The sequence below is a fragment of the Carcharhinus amblyrhynchos genome, chromosome 8 (genome assembly GCF_965287045.1).
Source record: "Carcharhinus amblyrhynchos chromosome 8, sCarAmb.v2.hapA, whole genome shotgun sequence".
NCBI lineage: Eukaryota > Metazoa > Chordata > Chondrichthyes > Carcharhiniformes > Carcharhinidae > Carcharhinus > Carcharhinus amblyrhynchos.
The window spans coordinates 74,207,996-74,233,405 of record NC_137331.1 but is presented as its reverse complement, the minus strand read 5'-3'; the positions used below and the strand labels follow the sequence as shown (position 1 = coordinate 74,233,405).

At 43.1% G+C, this 25,410-nt stretch overlaps 1 protein-coding gene across 1 annotated transcript in view; it reads right to left on the bottom strand.

The window, feature by feature from the left end:
• Positions 1-25,035, bottom strand: part of hhla1 (HHLA1 neighbor of OC90) — a 35,290-nt gene extending 10,255 nt beyond the window's left edge. The window contains exons 1-6 of the mRNA XM_080193539.1: positions 25,005-25,035; positions 14,102-14,182; positions 8,490-8,573; positions 8,304-8,387; positions 6,262-6,345; positions 588-641 (exon numbers count right to left, since the gene is read on the bottom strand). Coding sequence (XP_080049665.1) covers positions 588-641; positions 6,262-6,345; positions 8,304-8,387; positions 8,490-8,573; positions 14,102-14,182; positions 25,005-25,035 — 418 coding nt within the window. The remainder of the gene's footprint in view (positions 1-587; positions 642-6,261; positions 6,346-8,303; positions 8,388-8,489; positions 8,574-14,101; positions 14,183-25,004) is intronic.
• Positions 25,036-25,410: the final 375 nt, after the last annotated feature.

The following is a 25,410-nucleotide window of genomic DNA, read 5'->3' as shown; positions in this document are numbered from 1 at the left end:
TAATCAGACAGTGGCTTGGCAATGCTCCCAACACTGTCCCTTTACACAGGCTGGCACTGGCAGCGTGCCTCCAACTGGGCGGGTGGGGGAGCTGGGGGGTGGGGGGGGAAGAGTTGCGAGTACCAGCTCCGAACAGAGGAGGGGGGTGGGGAGTACGAATGTTGGCTCCAATCAGGAGTGTGGGGGGTAGGGGGGTGGTGTGGGAGGGAGAGCTCCTGAAATTTCCATTGTGGGCTGGGGGAGGAGTAACTTTTTTCTCTGGTTGGGGTGTCCTTTAAACATGATGCCATGATCTCAGTGCAGCCAAGTTTTGCCAGTGTGTTGTGTTCTGCCCTCCTCCATGACAGCGTGAAACATGGCCAGCTGTCTCTCTGCAGCAGAATGTGGCAAGATCTGGAGCAAAAACCGACCTGTTTCTCTGGACGGAAACACACATTTTCCTTGCCCAAACCAATGCTGCCATTTTTTGCCCATTGTTTTCATTGGGACTGACTAGATAATCAGCTCCTAGATAGCCAGATCCAGCCCCTGTAATAGCATTAACATTTGTTTAAAATGCTTTCAAATTTAAAAAATAAACATCTTACCAAGAACGCCAGCCATAACACAGATGAAAATGCAGTCTGTCTCGTTTTTGCTCACTGCAACAGAAATAAATCTTCAATTAACCTATTCCTTATTAATGTACCTTAAAAGTAATGATAGAGAGAATAGTACTGGGAACAGGAACATTTTAAGTAATATTTCAGTAAAAGTAAGCTGATATCCTCTAAGGACTAATGATATGAAACAACTGTGTGCTTTGTGAACTTTAATGCCAGAGTCACTCTGAATTATCACGACATGAGCAAGAATGGCCTGAAGATAACTCTCTGCCTCATTTTCCCTTTTGTGATAAAGTGCCTGAGCTCCACTCAATGCTTCTCTCAGCTAATTCCTGAAAGCACTAACAGAGCTACTCATGGAAATTAGACTAGATATCCACCAGTGCTGGGGTCCCCAGACCCTTTATGTTCATAATAGATGAGACAAAAATGAAACTTATACTGGACAAGCATCATTACTCGACATTGAAATGCAATGTGGCATGTTCTGATTTACAAATTTGGCTTGGAATGTTTATATTAATTTTTGGTAGCTTTTTTTTTGCTTTGTGACCCAAGCAGATGTTATACTGCCCACAATATAAGGAGTGTGGGATAGTTGGTAAATGGAGAATGAGCTGAATTACTGGTGTTAAAGTCAAATGAGTTGCTCAGGTCAAAGCTGCCTCCGTACCATTCCTGTGTGTGTATGTACATGCATGTGTATGTGTGTGCAAGTATGTGCACATATGTATGTTTGTGTATGTGTATGTATGTGCATATGCATTTGTGTGTGCATGCACAGGTGTGTGTGTGTGTGTGTGTGCGCATGCACAGGTGTGTTTGTGTGTGTATATATATATATATATATGTATGTGTGCATATGCACGTACTGGTGCATCACACACAATGGAATGAGCAGCCATGTGGTCAGCACAGATAACTCTTGTCACCCAACTGCCATCCTTTGGTTTGCTGTGGTGGTTCAAACACAGATGGCACAATGGACTGAACAGAATGAAAGAATCATGACTGCTGCCAAGGTGCCAGGTATTAGCCTGCATGATAAACTGCATTTGGTCACATTCCAGCTCGGTACCAAGGGAGTAGAATCCCTACTACTTGTGATACATCCCAGAGTTGACACATGGAACCCCTAAAGCAATGTGTGGGCTATCAATAGGACCTACACTGTGACAAAACCTGCAATCCTCCAGAAACCATCTGTTCACATTACTCCAAAAACAGAAGATGCTGGAAAATCTCAGCAGGCCTGACGGTATCTGTGGTGAGAGAATAGAGCCAACATTTCGAGCTTGAACGACATTTTGTCAGCATTGGCCAGCTATATTCTCTCACTATAGATGCTGTCAGACCTGCTGAGATTTTCCAGCATTTTCTGTTTTTGTTTCAGATTCCAGCATTCGCAGTATTTTGCCTTTATGTTCACATCGTTTGCTGCTTTCTTGTGAGACAATGAAATGTCTATTTAAAGAGAAATGATGACAGGGTCAGTGACTCCCCTTATGCAACAGTGGAGGGAAAGCTGTGAGATTTTGCAAATATCTGCATTTCCAGCCTGAAATGAACATCATTTATAAAAGTTCACCTTCATATTCATCTTCATGATGAATGGGATTGCTGCCCTTGTCCTGCTATGAACAATTCTGACTGCAGCAGGTGTCAGATCTCAGTAAGGATATCTGATCTAAAGTATTGACATCTGGCATTGTTCCTCACTGAGATTCAGGTCAGAGAATTGCTCCCTGAAAACACTAGGTTGATATAACCTTCTGCAGGAAACATTTTTTTCTTTCTCTCTCCCCCCACCACCATCGTCCTCCCCCCCCCCCAACTCTTTGAGCAGCTTGCCCAGCTCTTTGTTGCCTCTGTTCATTCTCCCCGTGGCACTGTATTTCAGTTTCTTCCTGCAACTATGCTTGGGAGAATTGCAGAAACCTTGTCAGTTCCAGGTCTTTGAGCAGCTCTCATACCACTCGCTCTGGACTTCAAAACTTTGAAGTATTCTAGGATGCACTGAATATTTGGACAATTGCAGCAAAAGCCAATAAAGAACAAAAACAGCCCGGGAAACAGGCCCTTCAGCCCAACGAGCCCGTGCCGCCATTTTAACACTACCCGTCCCCCCTCCACCCATGACCCTTATCTAATGTTTTATGGCCATCCACATTGAGGGAAACTAATTTAGGGACAATTTATTACTTCCAATCAGCCTAATAGCACATCTTTGGGGTGTGGGAGGAAACCGGAGCATCCAGAGAAAATCCACACAAGCATGGGGAGAATGCACAAACTCCCACAGACACTGGCCCAAATCCATGTGTCTGCACAGCAATCAGTGATAGTCACTGAGCTGTCGTCTTGCCCAGTATCTGGTCCAGTTTAGGCACACACTAACGACATGAAGCATTAGGCCAATCTCGAACAACCAAGAGCAGCCCAAGTATGACCCATCGCGTGTATGCCCCTCGTTGGACAACAAGGCAGACCGACTTAAAACCTGTGAATTAAAAGAGAAAAAACATTATTATCTTACCACATCCATTTACCTTACCGGGGACGGCCCAATGCTAATGAACCTTATTTAAAACAATCTCCTATATCCACCCATCTCCAACCCACTCATGTACCTGTCTAAGTTACTCTTAAACAACTCTAGTGTGCTTGCCTCCACCACCTTGCTTGGCAGAGCATTCCATACCCCCACTACCCTCTGTGTGAAAAACCTCCCTCTAATATCTGTGTTATACCTCTCCCCCCTCACCTTAAGCCCATGGCCCCTCGTACTGTATGTCTCTAACATAGGAAATAGCTTACCTCTGTTTACTCTATCTATACCCTTCATAATCTTATATACCTCTATTAGATCTCCCCTCAGTCGCCATCTTTCAAGGGAAAACAGCCCCAATTTGTTCAATCTTTCCTCACAACCCAGTCCTTCCATACCAGGCAACATCCTGGTAAACCTCCTCTGCACTCTCTCCAGAGTCTCCACGTCCTTCCGGTAGTAAGGCAACCAGAACTGGACGCAGTACTCTAAATACGGCCTAACCAACATTCTGTACAACTGCAACATTAGACTCCAGCTCTTATATTCTATACCCCTTCCTATAAAGGCTAACATACCATAGGCTTTCTTCACAACCTTCTCCACTTGTACTGCCACCTTCAAGGACTTGCGCACTTGCACCCCCAGGTCTCGCTGCATTTCTATACTCTTTATGGGCTTACCCTTTATCATATAACTCCCCCTTACATTATTTCGGCCAAAATGCATCACCTCACATTTATCTGGATTAAACTCCATTTGCCATATATCTGCCCAATATACCAGCCTATCAATATCCCGCTGTATTGCCAGACACTGCTCCTCACTGCCTGCCAATCCAGCCATCTTGGTGTCATCAGCAAATTTGCTGATCACACCACTTATAATACCACAATAGAAATCAATCAGCATCTAACTTGAACATAATTAATGAAAATTTGCATAACACTGGTATGGAGGCAGCCGTGCTAACCACTGTGCCAGTATGTGGTCCTGGTGTGGGATATGGAAGCAAAGTTTTCATCACTATGCCACAACATTTTGCTGCTGACACATCATGCTCACTCATGTTTGCTTAAGGAATGGTGCTAACTGGAGTGTTAAATAGCAGTGCTGGTCACAAAACAGCTACATTTACTGATGCATTCCTGAAAAAAATGACATGCTATCGAATACAGTGGGCATAAGGTCACCACTTTCAGATTTGAGAAGTGCTCAGTCTCCTTCAAGTTATCCTGGAAGGGTAAGATATCTGAAATATTGAAGACAGATTGATGTTAGCCTTTCAGGTTGCTACTTTACAGTAGGGGAGGCGATGACCTAGTGGTATTATTGCTAGACTAATAATCCAAAAGCTCAGCTGATGTTCTAGGGATTTGGATTCAAATCCCACCACGACAGAAGGTGGATTTTGAATTCAGTAAAAATCTGCTGGACCAATTCTCACTCCCTGACCTAATCCTCAAATCACCCGCACTCCCCAAAGCCTGACTCCACTTCGATGTCTAACTCTACCCCAACTTCTGTTGTCCGCTCCCCACTGATGTTAGATTCCTCTTCCTCCAGTGTTTGACTCTGCTGCAACCCCTGTTATCCGAATTTCCAAGCACTCAGTTCCCTTTTCTCATTCAGTTTAATTGTTGTTCCCTTTGAAATTTGGTATTCTTGCCCTGATGGATGGAAGATGAAAAATTTCGACAGCATGTCTCCTTTTTCAATATTCAAGCTCTGGATTGCCAAGCAATGACTTATTAGTGTCACAATCTGCTTCTTCGATTTACTTTGAGCCCACACTAACTGTATACAGCCTAAAGCCCTCACCAATTTATTGTCTTGTGCAACCTGTAGAAATGTGAAAATGCAATGGCCACTATTTTAGCCTCTAAGGCTGCACATGGGGTGGAATTTAATGCCCTCCCCATGACGGGTTTGGTAGCAGGGGACAGTTAGTCAGGCAGGATGGTGGTGGGTTGCGCCTGCCACCAACTCACCGCCAGCCAGGGGCAATTATTATGTAATTATTATGCCCTTATGTGGGTAATTATTGTTGGGTTTGTGTTTGCTGGGATCCAGTGACAGTGCTAGGCCTTGGGTTGGTCATGTACTGATGGCAGCCACTGTCTTCCCAGTGATATGGCCGTTCAAAAGTGCTGCTAGCCTCTGATTGGCCCAAACATCTCAGTCAGTGGGACTTCTGGTCCCAGGGTCCCTAATCCCAGGGAAAGTCCATCAATGCTCAATTAAGTGCCTAAGTGGCCCCAATTACAGTGAGACTTCCCTAAAAGGCATAAAAAGGTCTCTCACTGGATGTCCAGCTAGAGAGTGAGATGCCTGTCACCTGCAATAAATAACCACCATATTGATGACAAAAAGTATATTACCTTGCTGAACTTCGCAACTTTTCTTTTATCCATAAACCACAAATACACGGGCTAATATTCAGTGCTGGTATAAAACTGGCAGTAGCACATTGACATGATGTAGCACATGATGTTAATAAAATTAGGCAGCCAGCTGTCGCCATAAGACTGTAAGACCATAAGAACTAGGAGTAGGCTATTCAGCCCTTTGCTATTAAATCAGATCATGGCTGATCTGGCACTAAATCCACTTTCCCCTCTCTCAAAAGCCCTTAATTTTCATCAATTTCTCCCCTGGCCATCAATGAAAATTACCCCCCCTACAGTTTTGTTTGTACTCTCATTAGCTGTGTGGAGTTTGCACATTTTCCCCGTGACTATGTTGATTTCCTCCAGGTGTTCCAGTTTCCTCTCACGGTCCAAAGATATGCGGGTCAGGTTGATTGGCCATGCTAAATTGTGATTGGGGTGGATGTGATGGGCTAAATGGCCTCCTTCTGCTCTGCAGGGATTCTATGATTATTCCTAATCTCAAATACTGGTAGAGTAGCAATAATGAAATCAATTTCAAACCATGCAAGGACCACAAAACCCACCCTGAATTCCCAGGATCACTTACTCTCCCCCTTCACTAACTGTCTCCCTTATCCAAGCTAATATCTTGTTCGAATGCAAAGTAATCAAAAAGTAGCAACGTAAACTTCAGTTAAAATTTTTCAAACATCAATAATAAATGAATAAAACAAACCATAGAGGATGGAACTGGATTTAAAAATCTCCTTGAAGAAGCTGGTGGTATTCCCCACGAAGTCAACTACAACGGCAGTATAATCTGTAAAAAAGAACATATTCATGAATTTCTGACTTGCACGTGTGAACAATGCAATGTTTACGTAAATTTAATTAATGTGTTCTTCCTTACCATCTACCTAATAAACGATCACACATTAAAGAGTTCAGATAACATAACTAGAAGTCCCAAATCATGAATTAAGCTGTCAATGTGCACTAGATCATTATGGGAATGAAGTACCTATGGGTACTTAGATTTTGACATATTTGGCCTGGTGAGGTGTTGTGGCACAGTGGTAGATGCCTTGTTTCCACATGAAGACTTGATGACCACAGGAGGTCTGTTTGCAATCTGACTGACCAAGTTGATTACCAGCCAATAAATCCTCCCAAAATGCTTAATGGCAGGCAGTAATAGCGGGAGAGTTTCCTTGTCAGCCGCACTGAAGAAGGTAATGGAAGACCACTACAGAACTTAACCAGACATAATCATGGATCAATCCAATGGCTCTCCATTGTTGCCAATACCCTCTTAGGGTCTGGTACCTGAAGGAAGAGGAGGAAGATGACCCAGGAATGCACAGCACTATCCACATGTGGATTTGAATTTGCAAGTATTCCTACATTTGTAATGTTGCATATCATTCTGTAAGTGAGTTCATAGTTTATTTCAAGTCTCTTATCCACCATCGAGGGAATTCAATTATTTGGAGACGCTAGGGAAGCTGAGATTAATCTCCACTGAGAAAGTAATATAGGGGAGAAGTTAATAGAGGGAATGAAAATGATGAGGAGTTTAGATAGGGCAAATAAAGATAAGTCCATTAGCAGGTAAGTCAGAGGACAAAGATTTTAGATAATTACCAAAAAACAACGAGAAGGGACAAAGAGATTGTTTTAACAATAGCAAATTGTTATGATCTGGAACGCATTGCATGTGGAAGTAAATTCCAGAGCAAGTTCAATAGAAAAGGAAATTTTAGTTGGGCTTTCGGGATACCATGTGGGAGTAGGATTAACTGAATAGCCTTCTCAAAGAGCTGACACAATCTCAATGGGCTTAAAGTATGTGTTTATTCTATTTGAGTGTATGGATTTTAAAGTTAATATGAATGAGGAGTTAGTCTCAGGTCCTTGAGACAAAACTGAAAGTGATGAAACATACAGGACAGAAATTTCCAGCTGTTCACACCCACAGATCTTCTGGTTCCACTGTCAGCGCACTCCACCGCAGATTTCCCAGGAAACCCCATTGATAACATCAAGAGTAGAAGATCCCCATTGCTGACTAATGGCAGGCTGCCTCAAAAGATGTGGCGGGTTGTGTGGTTAATCCTGCCTAATAATCCGGAGGGAGGGCCGGAAACTCAGTGCTTTGGGACACATGGTTCAAGTGCATGTTATAACAGCAGACCCTGGCCTCCTGTGAGAGGTCACCCATTAAAATACAAGTTATCAAAAAGGGAGTAGATACTTAATATAATAAGCTCCTTTCCTGAAGAATAGAAAAATTTTTGCTGAAGCTTTTTGTCCTGCACTCATCAGAACATTCGCAAGAAGACCTACTTGAGGGAATGCTTGCGAATGTTCTGATGAGTGCACGATAAAATCTTCAACAAAAATGTCTCTTTTCAGCAATACGCAAGTTCTGTAATACCAACGGACTAAAATCTCATTTCCTTTCTTTTGCTGGTCTCAGAGAAATTATCCTTAATGTGCCTTGACTGCAGGCAATACTTCGTTGGAAATTTATGGGCTTTAAATTGCGCCTTGCAGATGACTGATGAGCAAGCTGAAAGTTTTAAAATGTTTTCTGGGATCCACATCATTTAAGTCCTCTCCTGAGCTACAGACCATTAAATATCATAAATCAACACAATTCTGCTTCAGTTTTCCTCCTAACCTCGTTCCCTTTAAGGAGTTTTGTAATTTAATGTCTATTATGTTAATATATGTCTCTGTAGACTAGGAATAGTTCTTTAGACACAAAGCACTAACCTGTCAAGTCATTTGTTCTGTTGTTCAAGCAGTAGCAGTATTTCATTGGGAAAATAGAGGGATCAATATTCCAGAAGCTGGAAACTGCAGGTAAATAAATACGAATGTCGGTCAATGTCACCGCAGTTTTCACAAGAGTAGGAAACTGTGACCAAGTACAATGAAACTTTGCAATTGAGTACTTACTGTTATAAATGAGAATTGACACCTTATGGAGTGCAAAGGAGCTATGGGAAGTGACACTGAGCAATGAGAAGAATTGTTGATTTCCTGTGAATAGTTTAGATGTAAAATTAAAATGTGCATTTGTGCAGAAAGCGCATGATTCTCAATATAACTCCAAACTTAAATGCCCATCTATATCTAAAACATATAAAAAATATATATCTGTGCATGCTTCCCACCTGCATTGTGCATCCGTCTGTGACATTTTTTCTTATTTTGTCAATTATTTCTCATCATGAATTCCAAAGCACATTTAGAATGGAAAATGTCTGTATAAATGTATCACCAATTGTGCAACCATACATGACCATCAGAGATTCCTCCATCACTTTGACCCCCATCTTCTTTTCTTAACTGTATTCCTCTGGTTGGAGTTCTCATATTAACATTTTAGTAGTTATATTTTGTATGTTAAATGTTGTATATTTATTTTTTATATGTTAATTTATAATAATATTGAAGCTTTTTTCTTCCATGCTAATGCTCCCCATCCTTGTGGAATTTTGTGGCCCCAAGGCCCAGGCTTAACTGTACTAAACCTCTTCTAATTCTTCCAAATCCCTGGCTGACTGCAAAAGAAATGAGTCTAAGTATAGAATCCCTGCAGTGCAGAAGACCATTCAGTCTATTGAGTCTGCACCATCTCTTACCCAGACCCCATCCCTGTAACCTTATCTATTTACCCTGCTAACCCCTCTACCCTATATATCTTGGGATATTAAGGGGCAATTTCCCATGGCCATTCAACCTAACCTGCACTTCCTTTAGGCAATATATTTTAAAATACTAAAGCTACCTCTTGTGTTCAGTATCTGTCTTATTCTGACTTCCAATATCTTAACTATATATTTCACCCCATTCCATAATGTGTAGTATCCGGATCTAGCTCCAGCCCTTACTCAGTAACTAGCTGCTCCCATCATGTTAACTGCAACTTTGTTTCTGGCTTTGTTGGCAAGGTTGTTATTTGGGCAAAGCTACTTAATGCTCCTTAGGGAATGAGGTATAATCCCCGAATGACCAATTTACTTGAGCAGTTTTCATTATAAATATAAAGTCATAGATGTTCACAGCATGGAAACAGGCCCTTCAGCCCAACTTGTCCATACCACTCTTTTTTTTAAACAACCGCTAAACTAATCCCAATTGCCCTGATTTGGCCCATATCCCTCTATACCCATCATGCTCATATAACTATCTAAATGTTTTTTAAAAGATAAAATTGTAGCTGCCTCTACTACTGTGGCAGCTTGTTCCAGACACTCACCATCCTCTGTGTGAAAAAATTGTGCCGCTGGACACTTTTGTAGCACTCCCCTTCACCTTAAACCTATGCCTCTAGTTTTAGACTTCCCTACCTTTGGGAAAAGATATTGATTATCCACCTTGTCTATGTCCCTCATTATGTTATGGACCACTGTAAGGTCACCCCTCAGCCTCCTACGCTCCAGAGAAAAAAGTCCCAGTCTATTTAGTCTCTCCTTATAACTCAATCCATCAAGTCCCGATAGCATCCTAGTAAATCTTTTCTGCGCTCTTTCTAGCTTAATAATATCTTTTCTATAATAGGGTGACCAGAATTGCACACAGTATTCCAAGTGTGGCCTTACCAATGTCTTGTACAACTTTAACAAGACGTCCCAACTCCTGTTTTCAATGTTCTGGCTGATGAAACCAAGCATGCCAAATGCCTTCTTCACCAATCTGTCCACCTGTGACTCCACTTCCAAGGAGCTTTGAACATGTACCCCCTAGATCTCTTTGTTCTGTAACTCTCTCCAACACCCTACCATTAACTAAGTCAGTCCTGCCCTGGTTCAATCTACCAAAATGCATCACCTTGCATTTGTCTAAATTAAACTCCATCTGCCATTCTTCACCCCACTGGCCCAATTAATCAAGATCCTGCTGCAATTGGAGATAACCTTCCTCATTGCCCACCATGCAACCAATCTTGGTGCCATTTGCAAACTTACTAACCATGCCTCCTATATTTTCATCCAAATCATTAATATAAATGACAAATAACAGTGGGCCCAGCACTGATTCCTGAAGCACACTGCTGGTCACAGGCCTCCAGTTTGAAAAACAACTCTCTACAATCACCCTCTGGCTTCTGTCAAGAAGTCAATTTTGTATCCATTTAGATACCTCACCCTGGATCCCATGAGATTTAACTTTATGCAACAACCTGCCATGCAGTACCTTGTCAAAGGCCTTACTAAAGTCCATAAAGACAACACCAACTGCATTGCCCTCATCTACCTTCTTGGTTACCCCTTCAAAACACTCAGTTAAATTTGTGAGAGATGATTTTCCACTCACAAAGCCACGCTGACTGTCTTTAATCAGTCCTTGTGTCACTAAATGCCTGTAGATCCTGTCTCTCAAAATACCTTCCAACAATTTACCTACCACAGATGTGAAGCTCACTGGCCTGTAGTTCCCAGGCTTTTCCCTGCAGCCCTTTTTAAACAAAGGCACATTTGCCACTCTCCAATCTTCGGACACTTCACCCATAACTATTGATGTATCTCGACTAGGGGACCCGCAATTTCCTCCTTAGCCTCCCACAACGTCCTGGGCTATACCTCATTAGGTCCTGGGGATTTATATACCTTGATGCGCTTTAAGACTTCCAGTACCTCCTTCTCTGTAATATGTGCACTCCTCAAGACATCAACATTTATTTCCCCAAGTCCCTTAATATCCATGCTTTTCTCAACAGTAAATACTGATGAGAAATATTAATTTAGGATCTCACCCATCTTTTGTGGATCTGCACATAGATGACTTTGTTGATCCTTAAGAGGCCCCATTCTCTCCCTTGTTACTCTTCTGCTCTTTATGTATTTGTAGATGCTCTTTGGATTCTCTTTTGCCTTATCTACCAAAACAATTTTGTGTCCCCTTTTTGCCCTCCTGATTCCTCTCTTAACTCTACTCCTACACCCTCTATACTCTTCAAGAGATTCACAAGATAGGCAACTGCCTATGCATGTCACGTGCCTCTTTCTTCTTCTTGACCAGGGCCTCAATATCCAGGGTTCCCAACTTCTGCCAGCCTTGCCCTTCACTCTAAGAGGAATGTGCTTACCCTGAACCCTGGTTAACACACTTTTGAAAGTGTGCCACTTACCAGACGTCCCTTTCTCTTCCCACAGACTCCCGCAATTAACTTTTGAAAGTTCTTGCTTGATACTATCAAAATTGGCCTTGCCCCAATTTAGAATATTAACTTTTGGGCCTATCATTCTCCATAGCTATCTTAAAACTAATAGAATTATGATCACTCGTCCCAAAGTGATCCCTCACTACCATTTCTGGTTCCTGCCCTTCCTTATTTCCCAAGAGAAGTTTTATAAATATTATAAATATGGATTTTATGGATTACAAATATGGATAGATGAATTCCCCAGACACATTGATATTGGTGATGGGAAAGGGGCTAGATGTATGTACTAAAAGGCCTATAGAAGATTTGCCCATGCTCTATGATCTCCTCGGCTGAAACCGGTAGGAGCAAAGTAACAGCAGAACTAGATACCATTCTATTTTCCCATTTTCCATCCCCCAATTTGAAAAAGCACTGAATTTCCATTTTGACCCGGGCTAAAATATGGGCTCGCAGTTTCTAACAAATGTTTACTTGTCCTTTCAATAGAGCACTGATTTCTCTAGCAACTCAATTTAATTTTAAACCATAAGAGTAAATGCTGGAAAATCTCAGCAGGTCTGGCAGCATTTGTAAAGAGAGAAAAGAGCTGACGTTTCAAGTCCAGATGACCCTTTGTCAAAGCTAAAAGGCATAGAAAGTGAGAGATATTTATATTGCAGGGTGAGAGAATGAAAGATGAGTCATAGCCATAAAAAACAGGGGAAAAGACTGCTAATGGGTGTCTACAGAGAGAATAAAGGGTGTGAATGGCCAAATGGCAGAGAAGCTAAAATCAGAGGATAAGCTGTGACAGATGGGGATGTTGGGGGAGGGGGGGAATGGAGGGCACAGAGGTAAAATTTAGAAAAGGGGAAGCAAAGGGGGAGAAAAGGTAAGGGAAGGGGTAAAGTAGGGAGATAAAGTAGGGGGAAAAATTAGGGGGAAAATGTTGGGGGAGAGAAATGAAGAAAGACAATAAAGAAATAAAAGGTAGAGAACAGCAAAAAATTAAGTAAAATAGAATGAAATCAAAGGGGTGGAAGTGGGGTAGAGTGAATCATCTAAAGTTGTTGGATTCGATGTTGAGACTGGAAGCCTGTAAAGTGCCCAGCTGAAAGATGAGATGCTGCTCCTCCAGTTTGTAATGAACTTCACTGGAACATTGCAGCAGGCCAAAGACAGACATGTTGGCATGGGAGCAGGATCGTGTGTGAAAATGGATTGTGTGCAATCAGGACCTTGACCTTCCTGTTACTTGCCATTTTAACGCACAATCTTGTTCTTACGCCCGCATGTCTGTCCTTCGCTTGCTGCAATGTTCCAGTGAAGCTCATTACAAACTGGAGGAACAGCATCTCATCTTCTGGCTCGGCACATTACAGCCTTCCAGTCTCAATATTGAATTCAACAACTTCAGATGGTCGCTCTACCCCACCTCGGCCCCCTTTGTTTTCATTCTATTTTATTTAATTTTTTACTGTTCTCTACCTTTTATTGCTTTATTGTCTTTCTTCATTTTTTTCCCCTGCCCATTGTTCCTCCCTACTTTATCCCCCTTCCTTTACATTTTCTCCCCCTCTTCTAAATTTTACCTCTGTCCCTTCCATCACCACCACCACCACCACCACCACCACCACCCCCCCCCCCCCCCCCCCCCCTCACACACATCTCCATCTGTCACAGTTTACCCTCTGATTTTAGCTTCTCTGCCGTTTGGCCATTCACACCTTTTATTCACTCTGTGGACACCCATTAGCAGTCTTTTCCCCTGGTTTCTGTGGCTATGACTCATCTTTCATTCTCTCATCCTGCAGTATAAATATCTCCCACTTTCTATGCCTTTTAGCTTTGACAAAGGGTCATCTGGACTTGAAACGTCTGCTCTTTTCTCTCCTTACAGATGCTGCCAGACCTGCTGAGATTTTCCAGCATTTTCTCTTTTGGTTTAAGATTCCAGCATCCGCAGTAATTTGCTTTTATTCAATTTCATTTTACTTTTATGGAGTGCTTTGAACACATTTACTCTTTTTTAAATTCCTCTTATTATTGGTCCAGTCTAAAACTCTAGACGTCAAATCAAGCTCATAACATCAGGAGGCAGCAGCGTCCACCATGACATGGCTCTTCCCAATCATTACTTCTCTTCTCCCTTTTTAAAAGCCACCAAAGCTTCTGGTTATCTGCTCCAGATTTGATATGATGCAGTGCATAATTTTTTAAATTAAAGCTCGGCAACAAAACAAGTACAACTATTACACTTGTAGTGGCACTTTAATCTTAGAATAACATTTATAGAAAGCTTGAATTTATTTCAATTAACATCAATTACCAATAAATTTGCCGTCCATCAGTACTTAATTGTTCCAAAGTCAATTATTTCTTGTTTGTTCCTGAACACAAATTGTCAAAATTTTACCTTCAAGTGTTCTGTTTATCATTCTATTGACTAATTTAGTCAGATCAATGCCAGCAGAATCAAACGATTCGACGGGTAATTCTGAAAATGGAGAAACACCTTCAAATATTATCAACAGCCGCAACAGAAAATGTGTTTCAAGCATTCCCTTAATTCAGAGGTCATAATAACAGATGAGTCACTCATCTGATGAAGGAGCTCCGAAAAGCTCACGATACCAAATGGACCTGTTGGACTTTAACCTGGTGTTGTCAGACTGATTGCTGTGCTCACCCCAATCCAACACCAGCACTTGAGAAGGTGGTGATGAAAGGGGTGCTATCCAGGTGGTGTAGATACATCCACAGTGCTGTTAGGAAGAGTATTCCGTCATATTCCTGACTTTTACTATGTGGGTGGTGGATAAGGCTTGCAGAACCAGGAGGTGAGTTACATGCAGTAGGATTCTTGCTCTCTGACCAGCTCTTGTAGTGGTAGTATTTATATGGCTGCTCCAGTTAAGTTTCTGGTCAATCTAAATGGCATATTTTCAACTATAACTGTGCTCCCTCCATTAAACCTTGAGATATTTTAGACTTGCAGTGTAAATTCAGGTAGCATGGATTTGCACATAAAATCAAGTGTGAAACTACATGCATGTGGGGGGTGGGGGGATTCACTGTTCCCGTTAGACAACGTCAAGTTCCGATGCCCCACTGAATGGAGTTTCAGCCAAAAACCGGGATTCTCGATGGGCGTGAAGGCAATCAGGATTCACCCAACTTCCACCCACTGGCCATGATTAGGTTCCTGTCCAGAAGAGGTTGTCCATGAATGTGGAGATCAGGGCACCCGTTAAAAAAGGCACTTTAATCTCTGAGCAGCCAGGCTAGCCAGCATCAATCGCAGGATGCAAATGTGTGCATCCATCAGGTGGGTGAATCCCACTTGTCAGATGCTCCCTGGGCCAGTGGGAAACCTTCTGTTTTCACAGCAGCAGGACCACTTAGCCTGAAACAGGAGATCATGCACATGGGTCTTTAAAAGGTGAAATGGAAGCCATTAGTTACTAATGTCACATTAGGAACAGATATTTCCCAGAGAAGTTAATCAGACTCAAACACGACTGTATAATACGCTTTCTTCTATACAGCCTAGACTTACATGAAGGTCCCGTTATAACACGCTTGTTCAACATCCCACCCATGGGCCCACTGCGGTCTGCAATACTCCCTCTATTTGGCCCCAGGTAGTTTTCAAACTGCCAATGAGGGCAGTGGAAGATCTCTTAAAGAGAACACTCCTCTAATCACAGGCTGTTCCTGACCCTCGCTTACTATGATGGACTGGCCAGTGAGCCAATCATCAAATGTGGGCAAGAAGCAGTCTGTGTCAGGAGGAACAGCAACACTGGTGGCAGTGACTGAGCTCCAGAAACAGAGGCATTGAGGAGAAACAGACTTGATTTGATTTATTATTGTCACATGTATTAACATACAGTAAAAAGTATTGTTTCTTGTGCGCTATACAGACAAAACATTTTATTCATAGAGAAGGAAAGGAGAGAGCACAGAATGTAGTGTTACAGTCACAGCTAGGATGTAGAGAAAGATCCACTTAATGCAAGGTAAGTCCATTCAAAAGTCTGACTGCAGCAGGGAAGAAGCTGTTCTTGAGTCAGTTGGTACGTGACTTCAGGCTTTTGTGTTTTTTCCCTGACGGAAAATGGTGGAAGAGAGAATGTCTGGGGTATGTAGGGTCCTTAATTATGCTGGCTGCTTTGCTGAGGCAGCGAGAAGTGTAGACAGAATCAATGGATGGAAGGCTGGTTTGTGTGATGGATTGGGCTATGTTTGTGACCTTTTGTAGTTTCTTGCAGTCTTGGGCAGAGCAGTAGCCATACCAAACTGTGATACAACCAGAAAGAGTGCTTTCTATGGTGCATCTGTAAAAGTTGGTGAGAGTCGTAGCTGACGTGCCAAATTTCCTTAGTCCTCTGAGAGAGTAGAGGCGTTGATGGGCTTTCTTAACTACAGTGTCAGCATGGGGGGACCAGGGCAGGTTGTTGGTGATCTGGACATCTAAAAATTTGAAGCACTCGACCATTTCTACTTCGTCCCATCGATGTAGACAGAGGTATGTTCCCCTTTATGCTTTCTGAAGTTGATGACAATCACTTTTGTTTTGCTGACGTTGAGGGAGAAATTATTGTTGCTGGAGGGGCTGATTGTGGACAAGTCCCCAGGACCGGATGGAATGCATCCGAGGGTTCTGAAAGAAATGGCGGAGGTGATAGTGGATGCCTTGGTGGTTATTTTCCAGACGTCGCTGGATTCCGGGGAAGTGCCGGAAGATTGGAAAACGGCTAATGTTACGCCGTCGTTTAAGAAGGGTGCCAGGCAAAAGGCGGGGAATTATAGGCCGGTTAGTTTAACGTCTGTGGTAGGTAAAATGTTAGAATCTGTCATTAAGGAGGAAATTGCGAGGCATCTTGAAGGGAATTGCTTGATAGAGCAGACGCAGCACGGTTTCATTAAAGGGAAGTCGTGTCTGACAAATTTACTGGAGTTCTATGAGGATGTGTCTAGGGCGGTGGATGGAGGAGAGCCGGTGGATGTGGTCTTTCTAGATTTTCAGAAGGCGTTTGACAAAGTACCTCACAAGAGGTTATTGCAGAAGGTAAGGGGACATGGAGTTGGGGGTAGGGTGTTAGCGTGGATAGAGGATTGGTTGTCAAATAGGAGGCAGAGAGTGGGGGTCAACGGGTGCTATTTGGATTGGCAGATGGTGACTAGTGGAGTGCCCCAGGGGTCGGTGCTGGGGCCTCAGCTTTTTACCATTTATATAGATGATCTGGAGGAGGGAACCAAGTGTAGGGTGTCGAAATTTGCTGATGACACCAAGATTGGTGGAACGGCAAATTGTGCGGAGGGTATGGAGAGTCTGCAGAAGGATCTAGATAGGCTGGGCGAATGGGCCAGGAAATGGCAAATGGAATTTAATGTTGGCAAGTGTGAGGTGGTCCACTTTGGTAGGAATAATGGTAGGAAGGACTATTACTTACGGGCGAAAAACTGCAGCAGGCGACGGTGCAGAGGGACCTCGGGGTCCTTGTGCATGAGTCGCAAAAACCCAGCTTGCAGGTGCAGCAGGTGGTCAGGAAGGCGAATGGGATGCTGGCCTTCATAGCGAGGGGGATTGAATATAAAAGTAGGGATGTCTTGCTGCAGCTGTATAGGGCATTGGTGAGGCCGCAGCTGGAGTACTGTGTGCAGTTTTGGGTGCCGCACCTGCGCAAAGATATTTTGGCCTTGGAGGGAGTGCAGAGGAGGTTTACTAGGCTGATACCGGAGTTGAGGGGGTTGAGCTATGAGGAGAGGCTGAATAAACTGGGCTTGTACTCGTTAGCGTTTAGAAGAATGAGGGGAGATCTCATTGAGACGTATAAGATGATGAATGGGATGGATAGGATAGAGGTGGAGAGACTCTTCCCGCTCAAAAAAGACAGTAGGACTAGGGGGCACAGCCTCAAGATAAAGGGGAGGTGGTTTAGAACGGAGTTGAGGAGGAACTTCTTCACTCAAAGGGTGGTGAATCTCTGGAATTCTCTGCCCGTTGAAGTGGTGGAGGCTGCCTCGCTAAATATTTTTAAGAAGCGGGTTGATGGGTTTTTGATAAGAGAAGGGATTAAGGGTTATGGGGAGAGGGCGGGAAAGTGGAACTGAGCCACGACAGATCAGCCATGATCTTATTGAATGGCGGGGCAGGCTCGAAGGGCCAGATGGCCTACTCCTGCTCCTATTTCTTATGTTCTTATGTTCTTATGATAGGATAGAGGTGGAGAGACTCTTCCCGCTCAAAAAAGACAGTAGGACTAGGGGGCACAGCCTCAAGATAAAAGGGGGGCGGTTTAGAACGGAGTTGAGGAGGAACTTCTTCACTCAAAGGGTGGTGAATCTCTGGAATTCTCTGCCCGTTGAAGTGGTGGAGGCTGCCTCGCTAAATATTTTTAAGAAGCGGGTTGATGGGTTTTTGATAAGAGAAGGGATTAAGGGTTATGGGGAGAGGGCGGGAAAGTGGAACTGAGCCACGACAGATCAGCCATGATCTTATTGAATGGCGGGGCAGGCTCGAAGGGCCAGATGGCCTACTCCTGCTCCTATTTCTTATGTTCTTATGTTCTTATGATAGGATAGAGGTGGAGAGACTCTTCCCGCTCAAAAAAGACAGTAGGACTAGGGGGCACAGCCTCAAGATAAAAGGGGGGCGGTTTAGAACGGAGTTGAGGAGGAACTTCTTCACTCAAAGGGTGGTGAATCTCTGGAATTCTCTGCCCGTTGAAGTGGTGGAGGCTGCCTCGCTAAATATTTTTAAGACGCGGGTTGATGGGTTTTTGATAAGAGAGGGGATTAAGGGTTATGGGGAGAGGGCGGGAAAGTGGAACTGAGCCACGACAGATCAGCCATGATCTTATTGAATGGCGGGGCAGGCTCGAAGGGCTGGATGGCCTACTCCTGCTCCTATTTCTTATGTTCTTATGTTCTTATGAATCAGTTCACCAGATTCTCTATCTCATTCCTGTACTCTGTCTCGTTACTGTTTGAAATCCGACCCACTACGATGGTGTTGTGAGCAAACTTGAAAATTGAATTAGAGGGGAATTTGGCCACATAGTCATTGATATATAAGGAGTATAGAAGGGGGCTGAGAACACAACATTATGGCACACCGGTGTTGAGGATGATCCTGGAGATGTTGTTGTTGCCTATTCTTACTGATTGTGGCCTGTAAGTTAGGAAGTTCAGGATCCAGTCTCAGAGAGAGGTGCTGAGGCCCAGGCCACAGAGTTTAGAAATGAGTCTCATGGGAATAGTGATGTTGAAGGCTGAGCTGTAGTCAATAACATGACATAGGTGTCCTTGTTATCTAGGTGTTCTAGGGTTGAGTTCAAGGCTAGGGAGATGGCCTCTGCTGCAGACCTATTGCAGCAATAGGCAAAGTGTAGTGGACCCAGGTAGTCTTGGCGAGAGAAGGAGACTGCCATGCGCTGGGTGGTGGGGAGGGTGTGGAGTGGTGTGAGGCCAAGCAGGGCAAGGAAAGATTCTCCGTTAGCGAACATATGAACAAGCAGAAGTAGGCCATTTGCCCCATGAACCTGCCCTGCCATTAAGGAAGGAGAACGTATCCAATATTTATCTTGACCTTCTGGATCAGATGTACTGTCAAATATAGTCACATGTCCAAACATTGATTTAGCAGATTGATTTGATGGCAGAATTATTCATTAATTATAAATGCATCACTTCAGATGATTAATCCACCATCACCTGAATCTATTTTCTTCTACCTTGTAACAGAAATGAATTGACCAGATTTTGATTGTCTGAATTGCTTTAAAACCACAGGAGGTCTTTTAACCTGCTGACATTGACTTCTTCTCAAATGAACTTCATTACTTCACGCCAGTGTATTGAATATCACATCAATGTAATGGATTTGTTTTCATTCCTTATCCCGGTTCCCTGTAGTTTTAATGCACAAATAACAAAATGTCACAGAGATTTTATTTAAGGGAATCTTCTAGGAGGATCCATGTTCCCTTTTCTCACTTATCCAATTTTGTCTTTTTGTTATTTCTTGGAGTTGTAACAATAAATCACTTCTTGCCACATTTAACTATCGCAACTTGGGTCTCAAACTTGCACACATTCATTCTCACTTTGCTGTGAGGAATACATGCCCATTATCACGGAAATGGAGGGAACCATCGATTGAGGATATATCCCAGTGACCCAGAAAAATGGGAGACAACGAGAAACTTAAAACAGGGAATCTCATCCTGCAAAAAATAATGAAAAGTATTCAACAATTTTTTAAAATGCGAAACATCCTTTATGGTTTTAGGCATTTTTGCCTTTGAGAAGATTCCAACTGTTGGCACACCCCTTGACGTGCAGGATCAGGAGACCCAAAAATGGTCCTGGTGCCAGAAAACTTTCAAAGGACATAAGACTGTAATCTGCCACTTCAAACAAGATGGAGGAAAACTTCACCTTGACCACCCAATGCCACCCTGAAGGACAGCAAAATGCTCCCCAGCTGTTGCCGAGCAGTGAAATGCAAGTGGGCCGTGAGAGGAAAGATGAAGAAAAGGGCACATGAGCATCAAACTCGGCGCAAGATGCTGCCACATCTCATCCCTTTCCCACTCCCATCAATCTCCCAGTCAGAGTCCCACATGCTACCTGCTATCCCAATGACCGAGTCTGTCCTGGTACAAGGGCAGGCGGGACTGTCTTTGATGGAAACCCTCGTGGCCTCTGCAACCCAAAGGTCCACAGGGGGCATCTCAGCTGCCAGAGCAGGGGAACGAGCAGCCTATCTCTGAACAGTAATTGCACTACGTAGAAGTAATGAGAAAAAGACAATAAACCCTAGTAACACAAGGAATTAAAAAAATGTTTAATACTTAACTAGTCTGTATGGATTTTGTGTTTTTTAATGAACGGCAATGGGTTTTAATCACTTGAAATGAGTTTTGCCAGTGAAGCAGTTAAGTGATTTGCTGTTTGCCAAGTGTAAAACATTCAGTGTTAAAATTAATTTAATTGTTAAGCCTGCGATCTCAAATTTCATTCCTATTTAGCTAGAAGTTGCAAAACCTGGGCTTGCATCAAACTGAGGAATTTTAATTTAGTTAATGAAATAAATTTGAAATTAAAAGCTAGTGTCAAGAATGGCAACAATATAAAAACTGGACTGTTGTAAAAGCACTTGTATTCTTTGGGAAAAAGAGATCAGTTGTCCTTGCCTGATTGGGCCTACATGTGACCCCAGGCCAACAGAAATGTGGTTGAGTATTAATTTGCCTTTGGAAATGGCCCAGTAAACCACTCAGTTGTACCAAACCACCACAACATTTTGCTTAGCTTTCATTCAAAATTTTTCCTGGGATACCTGTCTTTGCTCCATATCACCTGCTGCATGCACTGCTTGTTCTGTAGCATGTAGCTGACTGTGAGAATTGACATTCTCTCAGGAGAAGAAAAGCAAAAGACATGGGCCGCAATTTTACATCATGGCTTTGGACGCCCAGCTGACTAGAGCGAGTGTGAAATTGTGGGAGATAATGTTGGACGGGTGTCACAACTTCGTTGCAATGTTGTACGACATTACAGTTGGTGGGTGGATGTGTGCCTGCTGACAAGTACAACGGTAATTAGGACAACTTAAAACCCAATTGTTCACAATTTTAGGTTGCCAGTGAGATTTAGCGATCAGCGCAAAGGCAACATAGAAAGGTGGCTATTGTATTTTAATGATTTCTCAAACAAAGGGCATGATAAAAGTGGACAGGAAACTTGGCAGTGTGACCAGTTAGGGGTTTAGGTAACAGTTTGTTGCTGGTGTAGCAGTTTTGTGTTTTCTGCTTGGTTCTTTGCACTGCAAGCTTTTTTTTTGCAGAATTTGTTTCCTTGCAAACTTTCTTGGAGGCTTTTTTGCCAAATGCACCCTTCAATGTCTGAGTCAGTGTTGTCTGCATTTTTGTCAATTGGAATTGAGTACTCCACAGTGGGACCCCCTTTGAAGAGGACAAGAGGGTCAGAAGGGAGAGAAGGCCAGACATCTGCAGACAGCATTCCAGAGAATTAAGTGTGGAAGGAGAACTACAACCATAGAGAGTGCAGGGCCAGCAGGAGGTTCAAGGCCGAAGGCTCCATGGAATATGCCACTATCCTGCATCCAGTGTATGCAGGCAATGTTCCAGCACTCATATGTCTGACGTTGAATGCCAAAGGAAGCTCTGCCTCTACAGGAAAACTGACCTGCATATGCCAGATGAATGGGCTGGAGATCGTCTCAAACAGTGTAGTTGGTTACCCTGTAAAAGTGGTACAGGTTACAGCAGCCCTCAACCTTTTCCTCACCAGTTTCTTCCAGGGATGAGTGGGGGATCTTTGTGCTGCTCAGAGTTACTTCAAGCTAGATACTAATGCTCTCTTTACATGGGTCAGTAATTTCATTCACTTCCGGATGGACAGAGCCAGCCAGGCTGAGCAAGCCATAGGATTCCCCATGTACAGGGTGCCATTGGCTCTAAATAGATGCCTTTGTGAAGAGAAAAGAATTCCAGTCCATGAATGTGTAGGTAGTTTGTGATCATAGGACACAGATACTGCAAATCTGTGCAAGGTACCCTTGCAGATCCCATGATGCGTACTCCTGCAACACTCGTAGCTGTCATGGTTCCAGCTCAGTTAGATCCTAGTTGACAAATACTTTTTGTTGGTTCATGATACCTTTCCCTCCTACCTGGCATGCCCAGCAGCTGCAGATGTTATCACTTCTGCAGAGATTTCTTGGCTTGTAGAACAGGTTCGTTACATCTTGGCAGCCTTCAGGGAGCAGCGCTTGGTCCTTTTGAATTCCCTCACTGGGTCTCCATTGGACCCAGCACTTGACAAGCTCACACCCTTGCCTGGCCTGAAGAAATAGTAAAAGGATGCCTTACACACTAGGTGGGTCTTACTTGGCCAGCCAGCATGAAGTCATATTTCCTGGGTGTGGATTCCATATTGCTTCCAGGCGTGTCAATGGCAAACTCCCAACAATGCAAAATCCAGGCCATGTGATATCACGTGAAGTGAATCAAATTGGCAGATACTTGGCATCTGTGATACTGGGGACCTCTGGAAGAGGCTGGGATAGAGCAAACATCTTCCATTGCATTAATTGTCCACCAACATTCATCACTGAGGTTCTTAACAACACCTTTAGACTACCTCTTTCTCTTGTCTGCAAATGTTCCTGAACTGCATGTAGTCATCCTGGATCAGAGAGGCCATGTTAAAATGTCAAATGAGAAGAAGTTGCATCCGTGACCATCCATGGCTCACTGTCTCTGGGTTTTATATCTACCTCCCACTCTGCACAGCTTGGCATCCTGCCACCCTTCCATCACATTCCCCCTCCATCGGCATTACCACAGTGAGAAGGAGCAGCCCTCTCCTGCCTATCACCTCTGCCTTGCAATATGAGCTGTCTTATCCTGTAATGTGATACAACTCTCCTGCCCCTGCACTGCATGAAAGGCAGCTTCATATTCAAGGTGAGGACGTGGTGACACTCTGATAAATACACCAAAATATCTCCCAGAACACTCCAGAGTACATCTAGATACTTTGCAGTGGAAAATATTTCAAATATTTAACATGTCTGCAATCAAGTTGCTTGGTCCATTGAATAATCCTCCTGCAGAGTCCACCTTGCAGCTTCATGCTCCTCCTTTCAAGAGGAAACAACACAGGCATTGCTGGAAATTGCATTGTCCGAATAGTCCGCTTGGTCAGTGCGACATCTGGAAAGCTTCAACTCAACCTGTATGGGCTTACTCAGGGATCAGGCCTGAAAATTCCTTGTCGCCGTTGGAGATTGGAAAGCAGAAAGTTCTGATTAGACCACAGCATCTTGGGTTTCAGTGAACACCAGTTGTCTCCCAAGACTTCCACTGACCTTAGGGATTCCCACAACTTGGGGAAAGGTCATTTTGCACCGTATGCTAAAGTGCCCTGGTTCCACCAGAAAATGAAGCAGAAAGCTGGGAATGTCCATTCTCATCTCATAGAATAGCAGCAGTGATCCTCTATCTACTGCAGCTACTGTTTAGGTGAAATCCCACCCCACCGCTCTGGGAGGCCCCAGCAATTCTGGATATATGTGAAAGAGACCAAAACCTTGGAAATTGGATCTTCTCTTGGACAAAAATTCTGGAAAATTGAACTTTAAAATTTTTCTCCAATGATCCCAGGAGGCAGAGAATCAACATAGTAGAATCACAGAAATCCGACATTGCAGAAGAGGCCATTCAGCCCATCGAATATGCACCAACTCTCTGACAGAGTACCTTACCGAGGCCCTCTCCCCTGGCCGTAATCGCATATATTTACCATGACTAATCCCATCTAACATCCACATCTTGAGACACTAAGGGACAATTTAGGATGGCCAGTCCACCTAACCTGCATATCTTTGACATGTGGGAGAAAACTAGAGCACCCTGAGAAAATCCATGCACACATGGGGAGAATGTGCAAACTCCACATAAACAGTCACCCAAAGGCTGAAATTGAACCTGTGTTCTTGGAGCTGTGAGGCAGCAGTGCTAACCACTGTGCTATCCATTGTGAACCATTAAGGCTCAGTGTAAGTTCAACCTGGAATTTACTCTCTGCCAATGGTAGTATGTGAACATTTAAAATGTTTGCATTACATTCCTCTATTCAGTAATTTAATGGAGATTTATTTTCACTGGTTTAGTGCTTTATTAAAACATTGTCAGTAGAATGTCACATAAACAGATTGGATATTCTGATCTCATTGGTAGCTGGGATGTTCCAGTCCTGCTGCAGTGAATGAAGATATATTTGAATGCCAAGTTCTCTGTTTGCGCTGGTAGCAATGGTGGGGCGTGAATGGCGGAGAGTGCACTGATGTAGTAATTGTCACTTTAAGACCAGCCTTACTGAATAAGGATCACATGGCCTGAACAATCAGTCAACACCCAGCATAGGGGATCTCTCTAATGGTAGGAGTTTTCCTACTTAAAATGAGTGTATAATGGAACTAGCTTGAAGTTTGCAGCAAAGGAAGCAACCTTGTAAATGAAGTTTCTTTTTTCAACTTAAGAAGCCATCAGGACTACAGCTTCAAAAGTAATGTCCTACATAGTAACTTGCTTCCTTTAAAGTCATAAGTTTGACATAATAGGGATGCGTCAATAGGCTGAAGTTTGCCACCACAGAGTTACTTGAAGCCAAACGTTGTGATAGTTTCGAAGATTTGCATTTGAAATATGGTATTACCGGATCAAAAATGCAGTAGTTTAACATCAAATACATGAAAGAGTATATCACAGCCTACTCACCTGTCGATGTTAATAAGGCTCTTTTCCACATTACGCTTTTTCTCAGATCTTTTGATGCTGGGAAATAGTTATCAGAAGAGAAAATAAAATGATATCATTGTAAAAATGTCAAGCTCTGATTTTCCATTTTTCCAAACCAGTCACCTTGATTAGATCAGAATGGTGTTGTCAATCTAAGCAATATTTGTATACTGGATTGATGTCAAAAAGGAGACCTTTATATCCACTAAAAAAATGCTGGAAATACTCAATAGGTTTGGCAGCATTCATGGAGAGAGAAATGGAGTTAATTTTGGTGTCAACCATTTTCAGAACTGAGAATTGTCATAGCTTTAAAGAAGGTGAAATCAGGGAGGGCAGAAAAAGAATAAAAGGCTTTGTCTATTCCTCAATTCATAAGAAAGGT